The following is a 27947-nucleotide window of genomic DNA, read 5'->3' on the forward strand; positions in this document are numbered from 1 at the left end:
TAACCTGTAAATATTATATATTCACCATTGGTTATGTCTATGCACAGCGCATTAAATCAGTTTACTTTTCTCAAAATCATTTTCACTTTGACATCCCAATTAACATTGTTTCTGTAGCACAACTGCATTTTTAACAGGTTTGAAAACTAGAAATTAATTAGTAATTAGCCATAATACCAGTCACACACCTGTCTCCTATTCATGAGACAGCTTGATCCACTTTGTTTAGGCCACAGAATGTACCTCAGACTACCTTTTAGCTTTCCATTGCCACAATTCCAATGGTGGCATCTCAATGTTAAACAACGCAGCTGCAATATGGGAGAAAAGACCCACACCACTGTAGAAGCTATTGTAGTCCAGATGGTCTCAGCCAATGCAGAGATGGGGGGAATCCAGCTGCCCTTTAAGGTCTCCTTAGTGTGGGTATACCTGGAATGACAAAGAAGAAATATAGTGTATGGTGTATATAACTGATCATCATTAGTTCTAAATGTATATAACTCTCTTTTCTTTGCTAGTGATAAGGAATCTCAGCTCAATACAGGAAACTCTTCCAACAACTATCTTTTGTGTTTAACTTTATTTCCATATAGAGTTGGTAATTGCCATATAGGATTGGTTCTCACAATGTTCCAGATACAACAAACTGTAAATGCTAAGGGGCATATTCATTACGTTATCGGGCCCTAATAATTAACATTCTGACTCGCTGTGAGCGCCAGATTAATTAATCATTGCTCCGGCGCAGAGACAACTGATCCAAAAATCAGCTGTCTCCACGAATATTTACATTGCTAATTTCGTAGCAGTGAAAAAAAATCATCAGATTGAACGTATTAGAATGCCTGGGTTCATACAGGCACACAAAGCCCCCGGTGTCCGGCAGAAGAAGCCTGGCATGGGCGGAGGGATCCAGAAGTATCCCACTCCGCGAGCCGGGCCTGCTTCCAAAAGGTAAGCAGCGGGGGTGCGGGAGCAGCCAAGCTCTGTTTTTCTGTATGCTACCGCAGCCTAGCTCTATATTATCGGAGCTTGATGAATGAGTGTACTAGTGTATGAGGTCACCAGGTCAGACTGGGGGTGAAAGGTAAGCAGGAGATATCTGTGATATCTCCTGCGTTACCTTTATGATGAATGGCCACAAAACTTAATTTTTACAAAAGTAGGTGACAATTTTAATTTTCACCTACTTTTGTAGAAATTAAGTGATGATGATTATGACCCTAAATCCTTAGTAAGATTCTCTGGTTCAGACAAAGAACTTCCAAAGATAAATGTTTTGGAAGTTAGTTATACAGTATATCTGAACTATGGAATCTTACTGAGCGGGAGAAGTATCAAACCAATCAAAAAGCTTCTGTCATCTTTCAAACACAACCTGCAACATGGCAGTTAGATTCTGATTGGTTAATACTTTATCTCTCTACACTTTATCTATCTCCAAGGTGTGATACATCTCCACATAAGGATTGACTCAGTATGTATACTCTAATTAGTACAGTTTGTGTGATTTAAGAAGTGATGTCTCTAGGAACCTCCTACTTGGCATTGAAAAATAAATATATAAACAAATAAATCTTTGCAGTCTGAGGGGTATATTTACTAAAATACAGGTTTTTAGAAGAGATGTTGCAATGGATGTTAATTTTATTATTTAACATTCTATATTATATTTATATCCATTATATTTTTCTAATTCTATGATTGTAAAGTTATGTTTTGTTCTGAAATTAAACATTTTGAAACTCTCCTTTAGTGAATTTTAAACTTAGCTTCATATCACAGGGGCCCATTCATCAACAATCACATTTGTAGTGCGATCTGGGCGTGACATTAGTAGTTAAAATTGCATTGTAGCATGTGATTATACAGACCAAATGTATCATGGTTAACTCACGTGGACAGGGACTCCGAAAAGATCCCATCCCTGTGACATGTTTGGAATTGAGACCGCATTACGTCTATTCGGACTCCTGCACATGTGCGGTCTACTGACCACGCATATTATGCGGCAGCAATTGCTCGGTAGGTATCCGGAGGAACACTCTCCTGGTACATTATGCAAAGTGTAGCCCATGGGCTACAAAGGCACAATGTCATCTTCAGATGGCATTAGCAACAGATGCTAGCTTGGAAGATCTAACAGCATTGCATCCCAAATAGATAACTATTGGAAATGGAGAGACCGCAGCAGACATTAGAGATATTAACTGCGATCCCTCCTTTATACACTGGGGCAGGGTTGCACTGGCCCACAGGTGTACAGGGGGGAAACACCCGGTGGACTCCACTGCCTGTGGGGTAGCCCCACCTCCTCCTCTGGGGATCAGGTTCCAGACTGTGCACTTGAATTATACATAATAGATAACTTACCTTATGCTGCACAGGACTATGGTGTATTCTCAGAGCCGGCCCTAACCAATATGATGCCCTAGGCAAGATTTTGGCTGGTGCCCCCTAGCACCATCGCTAGTTCCGCCTCTGACCCTGCACCCCTTTCCCAGCACCATCACCCCCCACCCATAGCAGTCCTTTTTTTTCCCTACTCCCTGTAATTTAAATAGGAACAGTGTGCACATTCGGCGCACAGGCCAAAAAGGTATGTGTTTTTGCTGGCAAGGGGCATGGCCACACAATAGTACCCCCAATTCAAATTATGCCTCACAGTACTGCAACTTTATTCACAATTTATCATGCGATAGTGTCCCTTATTCACATTACATCACACAGTAGTACCACTTTACCTTATATACGTTACTCCTCACAGTAGTGCCCCTCATTCACTTAACATCATACTGAATTGCTCCTTATTCACATCACACCACACCACACCATATTGCTCTTTATTCTCATTACACTACACCATATTGCTACTTATTCACATTACACCACACCATATTGCTCTTTATTCACATTAGACCACACAGTAGTGCCCTTTCTATACATTACACCACACAGTAGAGCACCTTATGCACATAATGACACACATTTGTAATGCATTTATACACATAATACCACACAGTAATGCCCCTTACACATATGACACACATTATTAATGTCCTTATAAGCATAATGCGCCTTACACATTATGCCAACCCTTATTACTGCCCTTATACACATAATTTCCCTTACACATATGCCGCACATTGTTAATGCCCTTATACACATAATGACCCACATAATGTCCCTTACACATATGCCACACATTGTTAGTGCCCTTATACACATAATGACACATAGTGCCCCTTACACATATGTTACACATTATTAATGCCCTTATACACATAATGACACATATAGTTCCTGGCATGAGTCAATTGGCAGCTCTGCTAACGTCGGGTGCCTATTTTTTATGAAAATGCATCTTATTTGCATTGCTATGTGGCTAGGATGCATAAGCAGCTTCTGCTGATTAAAATGATATGCAGCATGCCTATATATTGTGTGAGACTGTGCCTGTATCTGCATACGAAATGCTGCACACAGAATATAGGCATGCTGCATATCATTTTTATCAGAAACTGATGATGCCCCTAGGCATAACAGATGCCCTAGGCAATTGCCTAGTTTGCCTATGCCTAGGGCCGGCTCTGTGTATTCTCTACAATGCATTGCTATTAATTATCTGGTACATTATCATGATGCACCAGCAGTATTTACTGTACAGTTGAAACTCAGAAAATTAGAATATCGTGCAAAAGTTCATTTATTTCAGTAATTCAACTTAAAAGGTGAAAACTAATATATTATATATACTAATTAGTTACGTGCAAAGTGAGTATTTCAAGCCTTTATTTGTTATACTTTTGATGATTGTGGCTTACAGTTTAAGATAACCCCAAATCCAAAATCTCAGAAAATTAGAATATTACATAAAATCTTTAAAAAAAGTATTTTAAATATAGTAATGTCGGCTCTGAAAAGTATAATCATGCAGATATACTCAGTACTTGGTTTGGGCCCCTTTTGCATGAATTACTGCCTCAATGCGGCGTGGCATGGGTTCTATCAGCCTGTGGCACTGCTGAGGTGTTATGGAAGACCAGGGTGCTTCAATAGCGGCCTTCAGCTCATCTGCATTGTTCGGTCTCATGTCTCTCATCTTTCTCTTGGCAATGCCCCATAGATTATCTATGGGGTTCAGGTCAGGCGAGTTCGCTGGCCAATCCAGCGCAGTAATCACACGGTCAGTGAACCAGGTTTTGGTACTTTTGGCAGCGTGGGCAGGTGCCAAGTCCTGCTGGAAAATTAAGTCAGCATCTAAATAAAGCTTGTCTGGTGAAGGAAGCATAAAGTGCTCTAAAATGTCCTGGTAGACGGCAGCGTTGACTCTGGACTGAATAAAGCACAGTGGACCAACACCAGCAGGTGACATGGCTCCCCAAATCAACACAGACTGTGGAAACTTCACACTGGACTTCAAGCATCTTGGATTGTGTGCCTCTCCATTCTTCCGCCCTACTCTGGGACCTAGGTTTCCAAATGAGATGCAAAATTTGCTCTCATCAGAAAAGAGGCCTTTGGACCACTGAGCAACAGACCAGTTTTTTTTTCTGTAGCCCAGGTCCAGGATCCGTCTGTGTGTGACAGCTCTTGATGCACTAACTCCAGCCTCAGTCCACTCCTTGTGAAGCTTCCCCACACTTTGAGTGGCCTTTTCCTGACATTCCTCTCCAGGCTGTAGTCATCCCTGCTGCTTGTGCACCTTTTTCTTCCACACTTTTCCCTTCCATTTAACTTTATATTAATGTGCTTTGATGCAGCACTTTGAGAACATCCAGCTTCTTTTGCAATTTCATTTTGAGGCTTTCTCTCCTTGTGGAGGGTGTCAATTATGGTTTTCTGCACAACTGTCAGGTCACCAGTCTTCCCCATGATTGCAAATTGTACTGAACCAGACTGAGAGACCATTTAAAGGATCAGGCACCCTTTTGCAGGTGGTTTGGATTAATTAGCTGATTAGGGTGTGACACTTTGATCCTACAATATTGAACGTTTTCACAATATTCTAATTTTCTGAGATTTTGGATTTTAGTGTTTTCTTAAGCTGTAAACCACAATGATCAAAATTATCACAAATAAAGGCTTGAAATATCTCACTTTGCATGTAATGAGTCTATATGATATATTAGTTTCACCTCTTAAGTTGAATTACTGAAATAAATGAACTTTTGTACGGTATTCTAATTTTCCGAGTTTCACCTGTATATACTTTTCAAGGGACCAAGACCATGCACTCTCTAATGGTTAGCAGCTGGCCACACCCTCTTTGGAGACTGGCCACACCTCTAAACATGGACCCCTACCACAGCATTCCCCTGGTGGGCCCTTCATGCCCCAGTCCGACACTGCACTAGGGTGATATTTAATATTGTGAGAATTCCCCAAAATCAACTATTTAATGATAAATAAGCCCCGTAAGGAGGTGCATGGCACTAGTAATTTTAGACATGACAGTTTTGGACCTCAAACAGATATTTAAACCTTTTTTCTTCATTTATTTTAAATTATTATTTTTTGTTAGGAAATGAATAAGTGTGCATTTAAAAAATGGATATACACATACCAACATGAAATAATTACACTTAAGGCCCCCATACACACGTCCGACTTGTCCTTTGCAGCTCCCCGGGAGGGCTTCATACGATTTGGCACTTGATGTGCCATTTTTTACATGCAATAAATCGCATGCGATTTATCGCATATAAAGGACTCCCGGGGAGTTACCGGTGGGGCACGGGCTACTGTAGCGGCGGGAGGAGGGAGATTTCAAAACCCCTATTCAAATGAATGGCCGGCCGCTGATTGGCTGAATAGGAGTTTTGAAATCTTCTGCCTCCGCCGCTACCACAGCCTCTCTCTCCGGCGGGGGGAGGATTGTGTGTGTGTGTGGGGGGGGGGGGGGGTCACAGAGGCGCAGATCGGGGAAAGTGCCTCTCCTGCCTGGAGCTTCCCTGCTCTGCAGACTATAGGTGTGTGCCAGCAGTGCGGCCCGTCGGCACACACCTACGGCCCTGATTGGATGCGATACATCGCGGGTGCTAAAATGCTTACTGATGCATCCGATTCTGAGAGATCATATGTGTTGCACATATGATCTCCAGGCTCCGATCCGAATCGGATGGTAAAGACATACGATTTGGCCTGTTTTCATCCGATATATCGGCCCGATCTGTTGGAATCGGATGAAAACAGGTCAGATCGGATGAAAACCTGTGTATGTGGGCCTTTACTTAGCAGCAAGAAAAAAGGCACAAACCTTGCAGCTGAGTTATTTCACTAATCTAGTAACATTAGTGCAGGAGGCTAATTCATGAGATTTCCTCCATGAATGAGTCTGCCTGACTGATTATATCAACAGTGAGATATTGTTACACAATTTGAATAGTGTATAACTACCTCACAAAGTTAAAGATGTGTGTTTAGAGAGTAACGTACTGTATTTCTTCTCCACCAGTATCATAATTCTAAATTTTCTGCGGTAGTTTCACGTGCAGGTATTTTCTTCATTCTTTTTCCCTTGGTTTCTGAGAGCTGGTGGATCTTCTAACCCCCCTTATTCTCAGCCTGTGATAAAATCAACAGAGGGAGGAGATGTCTGGAATTTAGGTATTTCCACTGGACAGCAGCGGTAGAATGAAAACCTAACAAAGACCCTATTGTGCCCCTATGTTCAGCGCTTCTGCTATTTTACCGCATAGAGCTCAGCTTTTTTCTTCACTGTTTTATACACTGGAACAGTGACATTCCCTATACAGTAAACATACACAAAACACTCTTGTGCTGTATGTTCATATTTGACATAGAGGGGTATATTTACTAAAGTGTGTTTTTTTTTCGAAGTGGAGACGTTGCCCATAGCAACCAATCAGATTCTAGCTATTATCTTTTAGAAGCATCTAGATAAATGTTAAGTGGAATCTGATTGGTTGCTACGGGCAACATCTCCACTTCGGGGAAAAACTCACACCTTAGTAAATAATATGCCCCAAAATGTCAACAGCTTTCAGTTTAGACATGTTGGGGATTATTGTAACTTGATCTCTGGTACTTAAGTGATACAGATGTTAATATGCATAACGTTATATTGGCCATAGACTTCAATCTGTTTGCCATTTTGTTTACGTTTGGTATGTATTTTTAAATAGCTTTTTTATTTTGTATGCAAATATCCATTGAATTAAGTTTTTACATTTAGAGAATATGGGGTATATTCAACTGATGTCGGATCCTCTCCGATGGAGAGGATCCGACACGTCACTATTTAATTCTTGCCGCAAACGGCAAACATTCCGACAAATGCAGATTCAACTTGATTACAAGTCTGCATCAGCGGCAAACTGTCTAAAACAGCCACATGTTTTCCGAAAACTTGACACAAATTAAATATTCCCCTATGAATTTTTATAAAAGGCAAGAATCACATTGGGATAACAATGAGTACCAAGGTCAATAAGCTCTGGAAGTGATAAAAGAAAAGAAGACAAAGAAATAAAGAGAAAAGTGAGAGCAAGAAAAGAGGAAGGTAATGAGAGAACAGATAATGGGGAGAAGGAAAAGCATGGAAGGAAGCCATTAACTCCAGTGTGTCTAGTTATAGGGTTTATTTTATTGTGGTGGTTGCTCCTGGGGGCCTATTTATCAAATTTTTCTCCATAAAATTATGTAGAAATGTAAGTTTCTGCATATTTTTATCATTTGTCGCTATGTACTAGTAGCCTAATGCAGGAGATTTCACAGAAATAGCCTGCAGATGGCTAATTACCGCTGCAGATTGCAGTCCCCATTATTATCAATGGGTACTACAAAGCTTTTCGGAGTTTGATCCCGTTAGTTTACACCATCTTGATGTCAATTGTGAGCATGCAAAGCATCAGATTCACTAGAGGAGTCTTTCACAAATGTGCCAGTAACTTGCAGGGAGAGCAGTTATTGCTACCGCTGTCCTTGAGCGTTGTCCTAAGTACACAGCCGTGCCGCGTTTATTAATACATAGCCTAGATATATGATGTTAATGGGCACCTATCTAACTATGGGGTTCATGCAGGCTAACTCCAAGCCATAGCAACTTAGCATGTAAAGGGCACCTGGAAGAAACGTGTGATTGTTTCAGAATGGAGTAGCTATTCCCACAGAAATCAGTAAAGGGTGTACTACTCCTTGCAATCTAAATGCTGTGAAAAGCCACACAGAGAAGGGAGGTTTGCTCAGTTAATGACTCTAGTTTCAGTATCATTTTAACCATAGGGTCTAGACAGATGTAAAGTTATTCTTCGTATTATGGAATTGGTATGTGATTTTTTTTTTCCCCATTTGTGCGATAAACGGGGAGGAGGGAGGTCTTAGCTGCTTCCAACCAAATCAGCTATATTTGTCCACATTTGCATGAGATGGGTCATGTCACATGATCTGTAATAAGATTACTTAGGGTTCTATTTACTAAGCCTTGGATGGAGATAAAGTCAACGGAGATAAAGTACCAGCCAATCCACTCCTAACTGCCATGCCAGGTTCAGACTCAAGAGTCAATCAATGGGCACATATATAGTCAGAAACATAAACTAAACAGTGTATCAGTAATTAGAAAGAGAAGTATGCATAGGTGGTCATTCAGAGTTGTTCGCTTGCTGCTATTTTTAGCAGAATTGCTAATAGGCTAAAATCCGGCAGTTCTGCGCATGCGTATGCACAGCAGGGCGCACGCGCTAAGCAATTTTACACAAAACTATGCTATTTTACTCACGGGCGAACACAGCTTTTCAATCACTCTGCTGATCGTAGTGTGATTGACAGGAAGTGGGTGTTTCTGGGCGGAAACTGGCCATTTTCAGGGAGTGTGCTAAAAAACGCAGGCGTGCCAGGTAAAAACGCAGGAGTGGCTAGAGAAACGGAGGAGTGGCTGGCCGGACGCTGGGCGTGTTTGTGACGTCAAACCAGGAACTAAACGGACTGAGGTGATCGCAATCTAGGAGTAGGTCTGGAGCTACTCAGAAACTGCAAGGAAATACTTAATAGCAGAATTGCTAATCTTTCGTTAGCAATTCTGCTATGCTAATATACACTCCCAGAGGGCGGCGGCTTTGCGTTTGCATTTCTGCTAAAAGTAGCTAGCGATCGAACAACTCGGAATGAGGGCCATGGTCCCATACATTAGATTGCAATATATCTATTGAGTGGTACAGGAGATGACACATCCAGAAACATCAGTATTCCTCAAAAACAAAGAAAAAAAGGAGAAACCAGAAAGAGAAGCTAATCATTGTCCTCAAAACAGAGCCTTCTGTGAAGTTATATTGGAGTTGTAGTAGTCAGACCAGGATAACCATTTAGTCAAAGGAGATGTTGGAATATTTAAAACCCATTCAACTGCGATGAATAGAAGCTATAATTTTGGACAGGTGTGGTGGGTCAGTTCTTTTCCAGTGTTGAGTTATAGCAGCTCTAGTCGCTATAAGTATATGACCTATAATATATGTATGTTCATTAGGAACAGAGGGAGGAAAATAATGTAGGAATACGATCTCAGGGAGAGGAGGGAGCAACACAGTTGTAACTTGCTCAATCAGATCGAAAACCTCTGTCCAGAGCAATCTAATAATAGGGCATAGCCAAAATATGTGAATTAGAGTTCCCTGTGACCCACATTGTCTCCAACAAAATTTAGACTTAGACTTAGGCCAGATCTTGTGGAGTTTATCCGGTGTGGTAGAGACCATGTATTATCTTAAACATCATTTCCAAGTGGTTTATGCATTTGGACATTTTACAAATATTCAGAAAAACTTTATTCCATTCATCATCTGTCAAAAAAATATTGAGGTCTGGTTTCCATCTTACTTGGGTATGGAGTTTTGGCTCATCGTGTGGAGAAAGGAGAGTACCACTGTGAAATACCGCCTTTATGACCTGAGGTACAAAATTTAGATAACACATATGGAGGAGGAGAGGGGAGAGAATGTGGGTCAGGTGCATCCAATGTCTAAGGCGCAAATACTTATAAAAGTCCTTTGCCGGTATTGAGTATTGGGTTTGTAGTTGTTGGAAGGTTTTAAGCCCTGAGGTATTGTATAAGTCTTTAATCAGTCTAATACCGAGGCCTCGCCACTTCTGTAAAGAAAAATCAGGAAGTAATTTGGAAACTGCCAAAAGGGATACATTTTGAGGAGGGTAGAGGGAATTCACCCAGAGTAACAGCCAATCTGTCCCAGACTATAAGGGAATTATAGACACTTTTCATAACGTTAGCCGAGGGGGGTCTAAGGGATGCTTTAATCCAAATAAGATCTGGCAGAGGGAAACCTTTACATATATGCCTTTCAATATCCACCCAGGGTTTCATGGGATCTGTCTGGAGCCAATCCTTTAAATTGATCAAGTAAACACGCGTGTTGGTAAAGTTCAAGATTAGGGAAGGCAAGGCCCCCACTGCCTTTGGATCTAAATACACACCAATATATTTTAATAAACGATATGAACGTTCTTGTTCATTAATGAACGAGAACGCGCTCATATCGTTTAGTGTGTAGGAACCAACCATGAACGATGTGTGGCCCCGCGCTCGTTCAGCGTTGGTGCCCAGTCGCTTATGCATGCAGGCCAATATGGACGAGATTGTCCATATTAGCATGCACTGCTATGGATTCGGGTGAAAGGGGAGTGAAGAAACTTCACTCCCCCCGTCACTGCCCCCCCGCCTACGGTTCGCCCGTCAGGCAGCTCGGCAGTGGATCGCCAAATGTGTAGGGGCCTTAAGGCTTAGTAAAGAGACCCCTTAGAATCTTATTAGAGGTCTCACTCGGAATCCATGTAGGATTGCAGCTATAGAGATTACATTGCTGAGACAGGTCGATTTTGATTGTTAAGATCCAGAATTTCTCTAAATCCTTGATGCCTTATTACATATCAGTAATGGGATACTCGTTGCTTAGCAGATGCTGAAGGTTTGAAGCCTATTACCAAAGGCCATAACAGTAAGGCATCTAAGGAAAACTTTAAGCCAAAAGTTCATAGAAACCAAGGGTGGGACATAATGGATATCTCCTCTGAATGAGAATATAGAGATTAACCCCTGAGGAAGTCTCCAAGGAGACGAAATACATAGGGTAACTGTCTTCTGAATCTACTTGGTGATAACATGACTGTGAATTCTGCACTTCTATGAAGGGTGAATTATCCACATCCAGAGGTGGAACCTTGTGAATTGATTAAAATTTGTACAAAATTGTATCAGCACTGTGCTAATTATTTTTATTGTAATAAATTGTACTATGTTTTTATAAGAGTGTCAACAGATTTATTATGTATTTTAATTTAAAAGGAATAAATACTAGAGATGAGCGGGTTCGGTTTCTCTGAATCCGAACCCGCCCGAACTTCATGTTTTTTTTCACGGGTCCGAGCGACTCGGATCTTCCCGCCTTGCTCGGTTAACCCGAGCGCGCCCGAACGTCATCATGACGCTGTCGGATTCTCGCGAGGCTCGGATTCTATCGCGAGACTCGGATTCTATATAAGGAGCCGCGCGTCGCCGCCATTTTCACACGTGCATTGAGATTGATAGGGAGAGGACGTGGCTGGCGTCCGCTCCATTTAGATTAGGGTTGAGAGAGAGAGAGAGAGATTGACCTGAGGCTGTGATACTGTAGAAGAGAGTGCAGAGTTTAGTGACTGACGACCACAGTGACCACCAGACAGTGCAGTTGTTTGTTTTATTTAATATATCCGTTCTCTGCCTGAAAAAAACGATACACACAGTGACTCAGTCACATACCATATCTGTGTGCACTGCTCAGCCCAGTGTGCTGCATCAATGTATATATATATCTGACTGTGCTCAGCTCACACAGCTTATAATTGTGGGGGAGACTGGGGAGCACTGCAGTGCCAGTTATAGGTTATAGCAGGAGCCAGGAGTACATAATATTATATTAAAATTAAACAGTGCACACTTTTGCTGCAGGAGTGCCACTGCCAGTGTGACTAGTGACCAGTGACCTGACCACCAGTATATATAATATTAGTAGTATACTATCTCTTTATCAACCAGTCTATATTAGCAGCAGACACAGTACAGTGCGGTAGTTCACGGCTGTGGCTACCTCTGTGTCGGCACTCGGCAGCCCGTCCATAATTGTATATACCACCTAACCGTGGTTTTTTTTTCTTTCTTTATACATACATACTAGTTACGAGTATACTATCTCTTTATCAACCAGTCTATATTAGCAGCAGACACAGTACAGTGCGGTAGTTCACGGCTGTGGCTACCTCTGTGTCGGCACTCGGCAGCCCGTCCATAATTGTATATACCACCTAACCGTGTTTTTTTTTTCTTTCTTTATACATACATACTAGTTACGAGTATACTATCTCTTTATCAACCAGTCTATATATTAGCAGCAGACACAGTACAGTGCGGTAGTTCACGGCTGTGGCTACCTCTGTGTCGGCACTCGGCAGCCCGTCCATAATTGTATATACCACCTAACCGTGGTTTTTTTTTCTTTCTTTATACATACATACTAGTTACGAGTATACTATCTCTTTATCAACCAGTCTATATATTAGCAGCAGACACAGTACAGTGCGGTAGTTCACGGCTGTGGCTACCTCTGTGTCGGCACTCGGCAGCCCGTCCATAATTGTATATACCACCTAACCGTGGTTTTTTTTTCTTTCTTTATACATACATACTAGTTACGAGTATACTATCTCTTTATCAACCAGTCTATATATTAGCAGCAGACACAGTACAGTGCGGTAGTTCACGGCTGTGGCTACCTCTGTGTCGGCACTCGGCAGCCCGTCCATAATTGTATATACCACCTAACCGTGGTTTTTTTTTCTTTCTTTATACATACATACTAGTTACGAGTATACTATCTCTTTATCAACCAGTCTATATTAGCAGCAGACACAGTACAGTGCGGTAGTTCACGGCTGTGGCTACCTCTGTGTCGGCACTCGGCAGCCCGTCCATAATTGTATATACCACCTAACCGTGGTTTTTTTTTCTTTCTTTATACATACATACTAGTTACGAGTATACTATCTCTTTATCAACCAGTCTATATTAGCAGCAGACACAGTACAGTGCGGTAGTTCACGGCTGTGGCTACCTCTGTGTCGGCACTCGGCAGCCCGTCCATAATTGTATATACCACCTAACCGTGGTTTTTTTTTCTTTCTTTATACATACATACTAGTTACGAGTATACTATCTCTTTATCAACCAGTCTATATATTAGCAGCAGACACAGTACAGTGCGGTAGTTCACGGCTGTGGCTACCTCTGTGTCGGCACTCGGCAGCCCGTCCATAATTGTATATACCACCTAACCGTGGTTTTTTTTTCTTTCTTTATACATACATACTAGTTACGAGTATACTATCTCTTTATCAACCAGTCTATATATTAGCAGCAGACACAGTACAGTGCGGTAGTTCACGGCTGTGGCTACCTCTGTGTCGGCACTCGGCAGGCAGTCCGTCCATAATTGTATACCACCTAACCGTGGTTTTTTTTTCTTTCTTCTTTATACATACATAGTTACATAGACATCTCTTTATCAACCAGTCTATATTAGCAGCAGACACAGTACAGTACGGTAGTTCACGGCTGTGGCTACCTCTGTGTCTGCACTCGGCAGGCAGTCCATAATTGTATGCTAGTATCCATCTCCATTGTTTACCTGAGGTGCCTTTTAGTTGTGCCTATTAAAATATGGAGAACAAAAATGTTGAGGTTCCAAAATTAGGGAAAGATCAAGATCCACTTCCACCTCGTGCTGAAGCTGCTGCCACTAGTCATGGCCGAGACGATGAAATGCCAGCAACGTCGTCTGCCAAGGCCGATGCCCAATGTCATAGTACAGAGCATGTCAAATCCAAAACACCAAATATCAGAAAAAAAAGGACTCCAAAACCTAAAATAAAATTGTCGGAGGAGAAGCGTAAACTTGCCAATATGCCATTTACGACACGGAGTGGCAAGGAACGGCTGAGGCCCTGGCCTATGTTCATGGCTAGTGGTTCAGCTTCACATGAGGATGGAAGCACTCAGCCTCTCGCTAGAAAAATGAAAAGACTCAAGCTGGCAAAAGCAGCACAGCAAAGAACTGTGCATTCTTCGAAATCCCAAATCCACAAGGAGAGTCCAATTGTGTCGGTTGCGATGCCTGACCTTCCCAACACTGGACGTGAAGAGCATGCGCCTTCCACCATTTGCACGCCCCCTGCAAGTGCTGGAAGGAGCACCCGCAGTCCAGTTCCTGATAGTCAGATTGAAGATGTCAGTGTTGAAGTACACCAGGATGAGGAGGATATGGGTGTTGCTGGCGCTGGGGAGGAAATTGACCAGGAGGATTCTGATGGTGAGGTGGTTTGTTTAAGTCAGGCACCCGGGGAGACACCTGTTGTCCGTGGGAGGAATATGGCCGTTGACATGCCAGGTGAAAATACCAAAAAAATCAGCTCTTCGGTGTGGAGGTATTTCACCAGAAATGCGGACAACAGGTGTCAAGCCGTGTGTTCCCTTTGTCAAGCTGTAATAAGTAGGGGTAAGGACGTTAACCACCTCGGAACATCCTCCCTTATACGTCACCTGCAGCGCATTCATAATAAGTCAGTGACAAGTTCAAAAACTTTGGGTGACAGCGGAAGCAGTCCACTGACCAGTAAATCCCTTCCTCTTGTAACCAAGCTCACGCAAACCACCCCACCAACTCCCTCAGTGTCAATTTCCTCCTTCCCCAGGAATGCCAATAGTCCTGCAGGCCATGTCACTGGCAATTCTGACGAGTCCTCTCCTGCCTGGGATTCCTCCGATGCATCCTTGCGTGTAACGCCTACTGCTGCTGGCGCTGCTGTTGTTGCCGCTGGGAGTCGATGGTCATCCCAGAGGGGAAGTCGTAAGCCCACTTGTACTACTTCCAGTAAGCAATTGACTGTTCAACAGTCCTTTGCGAGGAAGATGAAATATCACAGCAGTCATCCTACTGCAAAGCGGATAACTGAGGCCTTGACAACTATGTTGGTGTTAGACGTGCGTCCGGTATCCGCCGTTAGTTCACAGGGAACTAGACAATTTATTGAGGCAGTGTGCCCCCGTTACCAAATACCATCTAGGTTCCACTTCTCTAGGCAGGCGATACCGAGAATGTACACGGACGTCAGAAAAAGACTCACCAGTGTCCTAAAAAATGCAGTTGTACCCAATGTCCACTTAACCACGGACATGTGGACAAGTGGAGCAGGGCAGGGTCAGGACTATATGACTGTGACAGCCCACTGGGTAGATGTATGGACTCCCGCCGCAAGAACAGCAGCGGCGGCACCAGTAGCAGCATCTCGCAAACGCCAACTCTTTCCTAGGCAGGCTACGCTTTGTATCACCGCTTTCCAGAATACGCACACAGCTGAAAACCTCTTACGGCAACTGAGGAAGATCATCGCGGAATGGCTTACCCCAATTGGACTCTCCTGTGGATTTGTGGCATCGGACAACGCCAGCAAGATTGTGTGTGCATTAAATATGGGCAAATTCCAGCACGTCCCATGTTTTGCACATACCTTGAATTTGGTGGTGCAGAATTTTTTAAAAAACGACAGGGGCGTGCAAGAGATGCTGTCGGTGGCCAGAAGAATTGCGGGACACTTTCGGCGTACAGGCACCACGTACAGAAGACTGGAGCACCACCAAAAACTACTGAACCTGCCCTGCCATCATCTGAAGCAAGAAGTGGTAACGAGGTGGAATTCAACCCTCTATATGCTTCAGAGGTTGGAGGAGCAGCAAAAGGCCATTCAAGCCTATACAATTGAGCACGATATAGTAGGTGGAATGCACCTGTCTCAAGCGCAGTGGAGAATGATTTCAACGTTGTGCAAGGTTCTGATGCCCTTTGAACTTGCCACACGTGAAGTCAGTTCAGACACTGCCAGCCTGAGTCAGGTCATTCCCCTCATCAGGCTTTTGCAGAAGAAGCTGGAGACATTGAAGGAGGAGCTAACACGGAGCGATTCCGCTAGGCATGTGGGACTTGTGGATGGAGCCCTTAATTCGCTTAACAAGGATTCACGGGTGGTCAATCTGTTGAAATCAGAGCACTACATTTTGGCCACCGTGCTCGATCCTAGATTTAAAGCCTACCTTGGATCTCTCTTTCCGGCAGACACAAGTCTGCTGGGGTTGAAAGACCTGCTGGTGACAAAATTGTCAAGTCAAGCGGAACGCGACCTGTCAACATCTCCTCCTTCACATTCTCCCGCAACTGGGGGTGCGAGGAAAAGGCTCAGAATTCCGAGCCCACCCGCTGGCGGTGATGCAGGGCAGTCTGGAGCGACTGCTGATGCTGACATCTGGTCCGGACTGAAGGACCTGACAACGATTACGGACATGTCGTCTACTGTCACTGCATATGATTCTCTCAACATTGATAGAATGGTGGAGGATTATATGAGTGACCGCATCCAAGTAGGCACGTCACACAGTCCGTACTTATACTGGCAGGAAAAAGAGGCAATTTGGAGGCCCTTGCACAAACTGGCTTTATTCTACCTAAGTTGCCCTCCCACAAGTGTGTACTCCGAAAGAGTGTTTAGTGCCGCCGCTCACCTTGTCAGCAATCGGCGTACGAGGTTACATCCAGAAAATGTGGAGAAGATGATGTTCATTAAAATGAATTATAATCAATTCCTCCGCGGAGACATTGACCAGCAGCAATTGCCTCCACAAAGTACACAGGGAGCTGAGATGGTGGATTCCAGTGGGGACGAATTGATAATCTGTGAGGAGGGGGATGTACACGGTGATATATCGGAGGGTGATGATGAGGTGGACATCTTGCCTCTGTAGAGCCAGTTTGTGCAAGGAGAGATTAATTGCTTCTTTTTTGGGGGGGGTCCAAACCAACCCGTCATATCAGTCACAGTCGTGTGGCAGACCCTGTCACTGAAATGATGGGTTGGTTAAAGTGTGCATGTCCTGTTTTGTTTATACAACATAAGGGTGGGTGGGAGGGCCCAAGGACAATTCCATCTTGCACCTCTTTTTTCTTTTCTTTTTCTTTGCATCATGTGCTGATTGGGGAGGGTTTTTTGGAAGGGACATCCTGCGTGACACTGCAGTGCCACTCCTAAATGGGCCCGGTGTTTGTGTCGGCCACTAGGGTCGCTAATCTTACTCACACAGTCAGCTACCTCATTGCGCCTCTTTTTTTCTTTGCGTCATGTGCTGTTTGGGGAGGGTTTTTTGGAAGGGACATCCTGCGTGACACTGCAGTGCCACTCCTAGATGGGCCCGGTGTTTGTGTCGGCCACTAGGGTCGCTAATCTTACTCACACAGCTACCTCATTGCGCCTCTTTTTTTCTTTGCGTCATGTGCTGTTTGGGGAGGGTTTTTTGGAAGGGACATCCTGCGTGACACTGCAGTGCCACTCCTAGATGGGCCCGGTGTTTGTGTCGGCCACTAGGGTCGCTAATCTTACTCACACAGCTACCTCATTGCGCCTCTTTTTTTCTTTGCGTCATGTGCTGTTTGGGGAGGGTTTTTTGGAAGGGCCATCCTGCGTGACACTGCAGTGCCACTCCTAGATGGGCCCGGTGTTTGTGTCGGCCACTAGGGTCGCTAATCTTACTCACACAGCTACCTCATTGCGCCTCTTTTTTTCTTTGCGTCATGTGCTGTTTGGGGAGGGTTTTTTGGAAGGGACATCCTGCGTGACACTGCAGTGCCACTCCTAGATGGGCCCGGTGTTTGTGTCGGCCACTAGGGTCGCTTATCTTACTCACACAGCGACCTCGGTGCAAATTTTAGGACTAAAAATAATATTGTGAGGTGTGAGGTATTCAGAATAGACTGAAAATGAGTGTAAATTATGGTTTTTGAGGTTAATAATACTTTGGGATCAAAATGACCCCCAAATTCTATGATTTAAGCTGTTTTTTAGTGTTTTTTGAAAAAAACACCCGAATCCAAAACACACCCGAATCCGACAAAAAAAATTCGGTGAGGTTTTGCCAAAACGCGTTCGAACCCAAAACACGGCCGCGGAACCGAACCCAAAACCAAAACACAAAACCCGAAAAATTTCAGGCGCTCATCTCTAATAAATACCCATCTTTTCTCAATTTAAATAATCCAGACCACCTTACATGGTGAGTCCAATAAGTGCTGTCTTACAGATTTTTCTCATATACTGTATATTTAAATGTATTTGTGCAGTCACTAGGCAAAGTGATTTATGAATCACCATAGAAGATTATGGGTGGAATTCAAATGTTTGAAAAGTCGGTTGGGTGTTTATTTTTTCCTGTGTATTAGATAGGAAAAAACAGACTCCCAAATGACTTTTCAAACATTTGAATCTCCCCCTATGTGTGGAGTAGAATCCTCTCAGCTTGAAACCTTAGCCAAATGTGTAGACTGAGACTGTGTGCTGGATAAGGCAACCTGCAAATGATCCCTGAAAATAGCAGTTTTACAGTCCATGCATAGATGGCGGTGAGCATGAGTCCAGTAAGATGGGGGCAGATGTCCAGAAATAGCCTCAACACATTTCTGAATGGTTATCCACAGTTCTCTCAAAAGGGTAACTGTGGATTGGATTTATAGTACAGGCAGGGATATTTTTCATCAGGAATGTTCAGGAACGCCGCTCCTGAAGGTGTTCTGAAATATGACATCACCTGGAACGGCGTTCCGGAACATCCTGGCTGCATTAGCAAAGTTTGGGAGGGCAGGTGCGGGCGGTGAATAAGCATATACTACAAGCCCCGGAGCCCCCGCAGTGGATTGAGACGCGCCGGGGGCTGTGGAAATGCTTCCATCCGTAGTAGTTTAAAAAACCCCACCAAAAATGTCCGCCGCTGAGGAGGAGACAGGTGCTAGAGGTCACATTTGACCTTTAGCGTCTGTCTCCTCGGCTGCGGGTATTTTAAGAGGTTTACACTGCAAAACTGGGGTATAAGGTAGCTTTTTCCTGCAAGGTCATGCCCCTTGCAGCAAAGCCATGCCCCTTACAGCAAGACCACACCCCTTTTTGGGGGGCGCCTATGGTGCGCGCAAATTGTTTATTCTTCCATAGATGCCCCCCCACTGTAGCTCCTCTCACTTTACCCACAGCTCCTCCCACCGCTGCCCACCCATTAATAATCAATAATTGTTCATTAATAATTTTTCATTAATAATTCAACATTCAGCTGTACTTTAATGCTTTTTATAGTATTAGACATAAAATACTGATTTTAAATAGCACTATGAAAATGACAATATGGGTCTGATTAAGATGTGGACACAGAAGCCCCTGCAGCTGCATCTATCTGTGTTTGCCTATCTACGACAATATGGGGCTGATTAAGATGTGGACACAGTAGCCCCTGCAGCTGCATCTATCGTGTTTGCCTATCTATGACAATATGGGGCTGATTAAGATGTGGACAAAGAAGCCCCTGCAGCTGCAATTATCGGTGTTTGCCTCTCTGTGACTGTATGCAAATGCCTCTACAAAGCCCTTCCCTTGTGTACTTTTGTGCGTCCAAATGTGCAAAGACTGAGATGGCCACTGCCAGCATCTGTACACGCTGTAATACCAATTGGTGCTTCCTTAGACGCCACCATCTGTCTCACCGTGGAAACTTGCACCATCCCTATGGCAGTGCAATTACTCTCTCCCAGTATGGCCTCTTTTGTGAGTGGTCAAGAACCTGTGTACACAACCACTTTCACCAACATGCCTGTGGCATTTCCATAACACGCCTATAAGACGGACCATCTCCGTGCGTGCCCTAAGCCACCTCCCTTTCACCACCCACTACACTTTCCCTACACTTCTACCTGAATGTGCGACTTAGGGGTGTATTCAATGGCTGTCGGACCCTTTCCGACAGAAAGGATCCGACAAGCCAGTATTCAATGACAATGCCACTCCGACTTGACATTGTTGGAAAGGACACAAACTGAACAGGTGCCCTCCTGCTCCGTTCCGCTAGCAGGTCATCGCGGCAGGGAGAGCAGGAAACAGCGCGGCTATGCAGCAGCGTAAGCAGGAGGATGTGGCGCCGCCGCCAGACCTCACGGCACTCACCCGGCTCCAGCAAGCAAGGTCCCGGTTCCGGCAATGTAGGTTACAACCCGTCTCCTCCTCTCAGCTCCTCCCAATCCTCCCCCGTCACCACACCCTTCAAAACATGTCCCCCGTCTCATCTCCTCAATCCGACTTTTTTTTAAAGTCGGATTGACTTTGTCGGAAACGGGGCCAAAACCTGTCGGATTTACTGCGTTTCCGACAAAAGTGCGTGGATCCACGGCTATTCCGCCCGTCCAGCCCGACTGAATAGGTTGGAACCCCTTCCGACCTAACAAAGTCGGAAACTGAAATTTTTCCAACAAGACGGCAGTTTCCGACTAGAATTGAATATACCCCTTAGATGCATGCACAGTAGCAAAACATCTCTCCACTACGTCTGACATCAGCAGTGCATACACCTCCGTATCAGGCCCCGTTACTGTAATAACTTAAAAACTAAATATTTACCATAATAAATATGTATATAAATGAATGATGTATTTATTTAATATTTATTAGCAGTTTCTTATATATTGCAGCAAATTCCATTGCGCTTTACAATTGGAAACAACAGTGATTAAAAAAAAACTGGATAATAACAGACACAGAGGTAGGAAGGCCCTGCTCGCAAGCTTACAATCTGTAGGGAATTAGGCATTGATACACAAGGATAGGCATTCTCATAATTTGCATAATCGTCCATCAAATTGCAAGGTTCTTGGTGGGCTGTATGATATGGTCACACAGCAATATTGGCCAGGGGTCAGGAGGATGTGAAAATAAAGAGGAAAATGGGTTGGGTACAGGATCCCGGCGGTCAAAATACCGACATCAGAATCCCAACCGTCAGCACAAAGAAAGTCCTGCAGATGTGAATAAATGCTTTTTAAAGTAATTTGTGGAATCAAATAAAGAGAATACGTCAGACTGTTCAGGTAGGGAGGAGCTTACCATTTCATATCGGATCTTATCAATCTTGTCTTTGAAGTAGGGAGCGAGAACTTGCACACTGATAGTGGTTGGTGGATTGAGTTAGGGAGGGTTTAGAAGTGATTTAAAGGTATTAAAAAGTCACTTAGGGTTAGAGGCTTCAGCAGAGATGAGAGTTTGGAAATATGTTTGTTTGGCAGTGTCCAGGGCATTGCGATAGGAGTGGTAGATAGTCTTATATGTGACGAAGTTGCTTGGAGTACAAGATTTATGCCATTTACGTTCAACTTTACTTGAGAGTTTTTGTAGGTGTCCTGTTAATTTAGAGTTCCACGACTGACATCTAGGCCTAAGTGTGAGGGGTAGCTGGAGCCACTTCATCAAGTGCTATTTCAAGAATCTGGTTCAGGTGTGTTACAGCATCTCGGGAGAAGTGAATGCAGAAATTGGTGAGAGCAGTTGTTGCAGAGAGGACAAATGGTCTTGAAAATTAATAGCGTTTATATTTCTGTGGGTTTGCGATGGATTGGATGGCTTCAGTGACACTGATTTTGAAGTAATGGAGGAGAGCATGCAGGTGATAAGGTTGTTATCTGAGAGAGGGAAAAGAGTGTTAGTGAATTCAGAAACTGAGCATAGTCTGATGAATACAAGATCAAGGCAGTGGCCTTTCTGATGAGTAGAGGAGTCAGTACATTAGGAGAGGCCAAGAGAGGAGGTTAGAGAGAGTGGTTTGGAGTCATGAACAGCAGATTTCGGACTATCAGTAGTGATATTGAAATCACCCATGATGATGGTGGAAATGTCAGAGAAAGTGAAGGAGGCAGGCAGAGAAATCTTCCAGAAATTGGTTGGGTTGCCCAGGTGGGTGATAGATTGCTGCAACATGCAGAGAGAAAGGAGTGTAAGTCATGATAGAATGTACTTCAAATTATATGAGCATGAGTGATGGAACCTGTGGTAGAACTATGTGAAAGATTGGGATAGTAATATTCCAACCCCACCTCCTTTACAGTTACCAGGCCTGGAGGTGTGTGTGTGTGAAGTGTAGACCACTGTGTGACTGTGCTGCAAGTCTGAGTGTGTGAGCCATGTTTCTGTTATGGCCAGCAGGTTGAAGTTGTTAGATATGACGAGGTCATGGATGGATGTTAATTTGTTACAAACAGAGTGTGCATTCCATAAGGCACATTTTAGTGATTTAGAGGGTGATGAGAGAAGTGTAATGTTTATGAGGTTAGCTGGAATTATATATTGCTGCAAATCTACTGAATGTGATTAGGGCAATTGGCTGGGGCCTGGATTTCTAAAAACAGGTGATCTCAACTTGCGCTTACAATAAATAGTCACAGCCAGTGATATCAAAAGAGCCGTCACCAAAAAGCCCGAAATGTAACCACAGAGTGAAACAGATGATATCACACGGCGCTACTATTCATAATATACTTAATACAATCATTTGCGTAGATCGTATTTTAAAGGGCCTCCCAAATCTGAAATTCAGAGGGAGAACAAATAATGGTGCAGTACAATAGATAGAGTAAAGCAGATGTAAATTTTTATTAGTCCCACTCACAATCAAGCAAATGGGTTATTTGCATATCATCCAAACATGGATTTGGCATCTTCAATCTTTGAGTCTCCTTCTTTATCACTAAAACTTTAAATGAACATAATTATATAGTGCAATACCGTTTTCTTAAAAACACATATTTTAATACCAAAAGGTGCTCACATAGATAAAATGAAAATAGGCATATCACCAAGGGTAAACCTCCCCAGAGACCGTCACACAGCCCAGAACGCCACCAGATGTCTTTGTGGTGAAAAGAAAGTTCCTCCAAAGCTCCGGAAACCACGGAAAGAAAGTCTTTCAAAGCACTGGAAACTGGAGGCTTCTGAGGAAGGACATTGATGTCCGAAAACGCGTTTAAGCAGAACGGGGACTTCACCTTTGGACTCATCCAGCGGCAGACCTTGCAGTATCCAGTGCTTTGAAAGACTTTCTTTCCGTGGTTTCCGGAGCTTTGGAGGGCCTTTCTTTTCACCACAAAGACATCTGGTGGCATTCTGGACTGTGTGACGGTCTCTGGGGAGGTTTACCCTTGGTGATATGCCTATTTTCATTTTATCTATGTGAGCACCTTTTGGTATTAAAATATGTGTTTTTAAGAAAACGGTATTGCACTATATATGTTCATTTAAAGTTTTAGTGATAAAGAAGGAGACTCAAAGATTGAAGACGCCAAATCCATGTTTGGATGATATGCAAATAACCCATTTGCTTGATTGTGAGTGGGACTAATAAAAATGTACATCTGCTTTACTCTATCTATTGTACTGCACCATTATTTGTTCTCCCTCTGAATTTCAGATTTGGGAGGCCCTTTAAAATACGATCTACGCAAATGGTTGTATCAAGTATATTATGAATAGTAGCGCCGTGTGATATCATCTGTTTCACTCTGGGGCCTGGATTTGGTGAAATGTCACCAGATAATAGAAGCAGGACATAAAGATAGCTGGCTATGAATGTTATTGTTAAAGTATAAAGATAAGTAAAAAGCTCATGAGTGTAATAAGAGGGGAGTGGATAAATGAGGCTACTATGTGTACAGAGGGGTGAGTTGCAGGGAGAGTGAATGATGCAATTGCTTTGGAGAGAATACCATGGAGTGAAATGCAGAAAAGCTATTTGTAATACATGGTGTATTTGAAATAACACTAGTTAGTTATTTAGGCTTAGAGCTTAATGAGCTTCTGTATCAGCAGAATCATATGTTTCTTTAAAAAGGTTTTTGCAACAGTTTTCACATGTATCGCACCCTCAGTGATTGAAAGTCTGCTGCCAATTGGGGTCGGCGATGGCCACCATTTCCAAAAATGGAGGCTTTTCGCCTCCATTTTGGTGGAGTGATGTGGCCATGATCTCTGACAGAAGATGGAGATTTCCAGGCCTTTTGTAGATCTGCAGTGGCCGGCTCACGTGGCCCATGGGTCACACAGCTGGCTGACGGTGTTGGAGGTGATCCTTGAATGCAGCTCAAATCACTAATTCATGCAGGAGGCATGAAGCCTCCTGCTGTATTACCACATTAGTGCTGTAACTGCAGCATCCATGTAAGCACCAGCGATAGCAACTCCAACCACATCTGGATCCGGCCCCAGGAGTGCACACAGAAGAAATGCTGGGGACAGATCTATCCAGTCAGGATTTTAAAATGGGTAGGTCATTAAAGACATTTTTTTTTTAAGAAAGCCAAGGATTTTAAAGGAGGAGAGGATGGATGATGCAGAATGTATATCCAGGGGACAGTAGAAAGCCTACTCCAACACCTTGTAAGTCACTTGGTCATGGACTGTGGGACAGACTCCCAAAGAAGAAAGCAATATGGGAAGCAAAGTCAGAATGAGGGAACCAGGTTTTATATAAGGATATCGATGGCATGATCCAGGCATTGCAGGGGGGGGGGGGGGGGGGGGGGGGGGGCATGGCTACGTCTCCTAATCACTCCCAGGTACTTACAGAGACCTGGTCATGAGTAATCTGTAACCATTTAGACCCTATTTGAGAGACTGAAGGAGTGAGAGAGGTATAGATCATGAATGGATGCAAGCTTGTTGCACACAGATTTAGCTGTCCAGCATGCACAGACAAGTGGAAGTGGGGAAATATTAAGATGAAAATTAGGTTGAAAGGCTTGGGGGTACATATGGTGGGTGGTAAAAAGCTGTGGTGGAAGAATGAATGTAAAAAGAGTGTGCACAGCACACTATGGGGCTGATTTTGAGTTGCACACAGATGCAGACGCAACTTTTACTGCAGCCATGGTTCTGTATGCTAATGTCGCAGCCAATTTTGTGAATACTCACACACCCACTTGCAGCATCTCTGGTGTGTCTTCAGAATGCACCATTTCTGCATCTGAACATGGCCTCCTGTGTGAGCGGTTCAAATAAATAATCACCTATGGTCATGAAATCACTGTTTTTCATAGATGCAGCAATCTTTTATGATGTGTTATGTGCCACCCCAAGCCCTGCCCTTCTTAAGCATGTGCCCGATGAAGGAAATGTATTTGAATGGGGATTGTTTAGATGGATTTATGGGTCAAAGCCTGGAAGTGTTCATGACATAGGTTTCTTTCTGCAGCTCCTTTGTTACAATGGTAGTTCAGCCGTGTGTGGATACAGAACCTGTGCTGGACGTGGACAAGGTGAAGTTTATACACACAGCATGCTGCAGATGGACATTGGCCTCTATCATTTTTGGAAGCACGGCCATCAGTGTCACTGCAGGATTATTAATTAGTAAGTATGTTGGAATCTCCTCATCTAGATGCTGCAATAAGAGAAGAAATGTAATCCAACCACTCATTAGTCTTCATAGGTTCCATACCAGGGGCTGATCCACAGTAATCAGTAGCAGTTATGCTTGCATCATGTGCATGGAATGCACAGAACTGAGTGCCAACGCTCACCTATTAGCCAAATTCTACACATCTATGCTATCACACAGTCCCTATGTACTGTATATGCTTAGTTGAATAGTGGCCCTCCTTATTACTGTATGCTTAAAGCAAGCCTGTAGCATAACTCGGCATAGCCCACAATTGCATCTACATGCGCTCACTCAGCCTACATATGAATGACCTGCTACCACACAACTATGCCTCTTCAGCCACAAATAGAGAGAGATATGTCTGAGATGAGCCTGTGCAGTGCTAAAGAACGCTAAATCCATACACAAAATGGACTTGTTTCAAAATCTGAATCAGCCCTTCCCAGTGTGACCCTATGAACCAATAGACAGTTAAAAGCATGGAGCTTTTGTGTTGGTCCTTGAAGCCACAAACCTACACAGTGTCACACAGACCTTGCTTTTAGAAGCTCCAAAAAATCCGCTACATGGATAAGCTCATAAGATCCCGATAAGGGGAATGTCGGACTTTTCCACTATCCAGGGAATGCAGATTTAAGTAAACTAGACTATAAAATGTCAAATTTGCTTCAATAAGTCTTTTGCAAAGTCTACAAAACTTATGAACCATTCAAAGCACTATGGGGCCTATTTATTAATGTCTGCAGCAGGGGAGTCGAAATGGGGGGTGGGGAAGGGGGCAGCTTGCTCCCCCAAAATATGACAGAGGGGCAGGGGGCGCTTAGCGCTGTATTCCCGCAGGTGCCACATCCTCCAACCGCAGGGTGCTGTGTCCTTCTATCTTCAGTTGTGTCCTAGCCGCCGCCGGTTGTCTTTCCTTCACAGTTGCATTACTGGAAGGAGGCGTGGCTATGGTCTCAGCCTGGCCACGCCTCCTCCCAGTAATGCATTTGTGAAGGAGAGACAGCCGGCTAGAACACAACTAAAGATAGGAGGACACAGAACCCTGCGGTAGCAGACTGTTTTTAAAGAAGATGCCGTCCGGAGGTAAGCGCCCCCCCCCCCCCCCCCCCCCCCCAACCTAAAAACATTCCGGCGCCCCTGGTCTGCAGCCAATGCTTGTTTTACTGAAATCACAGTTATGAGAGATGAAGTACAGTATCATTGCTATTTATAAAGAAGATTTCCCTATTATTTTGCTGCCTGCTCTGACACTGGGCATGGTCAGTGCTATATGATTGTGGAGGGGATCAGAATAAGAGGAAATACAGATGCGTCCTCATACACTAATGCCAAAGTCACGCCAAACAGCCATTCTCTGTGTCCCAGGTCCCGTGAGACTCGGCTTGTACCCAGCATCAGATTCCTGATACCCAGCATCCAGTGGCGGAACTAGCAAGCGGTGGGCCCAGGTGCGACAAAATGCTTTGGGCCCCCCCACCCATCCCATCCAAGTCCACCCCCTCACCCCTGGAGAGGATCTGGTGAGGGGGACCTGCTCAGAGCCAGAGAAATGGATACCTAGCAACAGTGCCGTAACTAGACATTTTATCACTGTGTGCAAGAAACGGCATCGGAGCCCCACCCCTGCATGCAAAACAGGGACAGTGCGCGCCGCAGGCGCGCGCAAAAATACATAGTGGCGTGGCTTCGTGGGGAAGGGGTGTGGCCACAAAATACCAATTCATAAAACGGTGCACAGTAGTCTCCATTCTTCAAATTACGCCGCACAGTAGCACCACTACACCAAGTAGAGACCCTTTTACACCTTACAGCGGACAGATTCCTCTTTTTACACATTTTACACATAACGGCAGACAGCGTACACTTTTTACACATAACGGCAGACAGCGTGCCCTTGTTAAACATAGCGGCAGACAGCGTGCCCTTGTTAAACATAGCGGCAGACAGCGTACCCTTTTTACACATTACGGCAGACAGCGTGCCCTTGTTAAACATAGCGGCAGACAGCGTGCCCTTGTTACACATTACGGCAGACAGCGTGCCCTTGTTACACATTACGGCAGACAGCGTGCCCTTGTTACACATTACGGCAGACAGCGTGCCCTTGTTACACATTACGGCAGACAGCGTGCCCTTGTTACACATTGCGGCAGGCAGATTCCCCATTTTTACACATTGCGGCAGGCATATATATTTTTTGTTGTGTTTACACATGTGATGCAACACAATTAAAACACCTAATTCCTACCAGAGGGAGAGGGTTGCTGCAGGCAGCAATACAAGCAAATGGAGACTCACCATGCACATAGGGAAATTAGGGAATGACCAGCAGCAGCAGCTCCAGCTCCTCTCTCTCCCAGTCCCTCCCATTATGACAGTGGGCGCCGGGGACGGCCACGAGATCTTGGCGTGATGCTTGTCAGATCCCCGGCTCCCAAACACAGAGAGAGAGAGAGGAAGCCGAGGGAGGGGCGGAATATAAACAGGAAGGGGGAGGAACTGAGTTAGCTGCCCCTCCTCCCTTTCCTGATTGACATCACAAGACACTGTGCAGCAGCATTTTATTATAGGAGGAGGACCGAGGACGTGTGGAGGACGAGGC

The 27947-nt window shown here is 44.1% G+C and overlaps 1 protein-coding gene and 1 long non-coding RNA gene across 3 annotated transcripts in view; one reads left to right on the forward strand and one right to left on the reverse strand.

The window, feature by feature from the left end:
- Window positions 1-27947, forward strand: part of TMPRSS9 (transmembrane serine protease 9) — a 316106-nt gene that overhangs the window by 97087 nt on the left and 191072 nt on the right. For both annotated transcript variants that reach the window (XM_063920081.1, XM_063920080.1), the window contains one exon: window positions 25154-25311. In XM_063920081.1, coding sequence (XP_063776151.1) covers window positions 25167-25311 — 145 coding nt within the window. In that variant the 5' untranslated portion in view covers window positions 25154-25166. The remainder of the gene's footprint in view (window positions 1-25153; window positions 25312-27947) is intronic.
- On the reverse strand, window positions 32-27860 carry LOC134914928 (uncharacterized). Its single transcript, XR_010177383.1, has 2 exons — window positions 27644-27860; window positions 32-432 (listed from the first exon to the last, which is right to left on the reverse strand). It is a non-coding gene; the product is annotated as an uncharacterized LOC134914928 (long non-coding RNA).

Source organism: Pseudophryne corroboree, chromosome 1, assembly GCF_028390025.1.
Source record: "Pseudophryne corroboree isolate aPseCor3 chromosome 1, aPseCor3.hap2, whole genome shotgun sequence".
Taxonomy (NCBI): Eukaryota; Metazoa; Chordata; class Amphibia; order Anura; family Myobatrachidae; genus Pseudophryne; species Pseudophryne corroboree.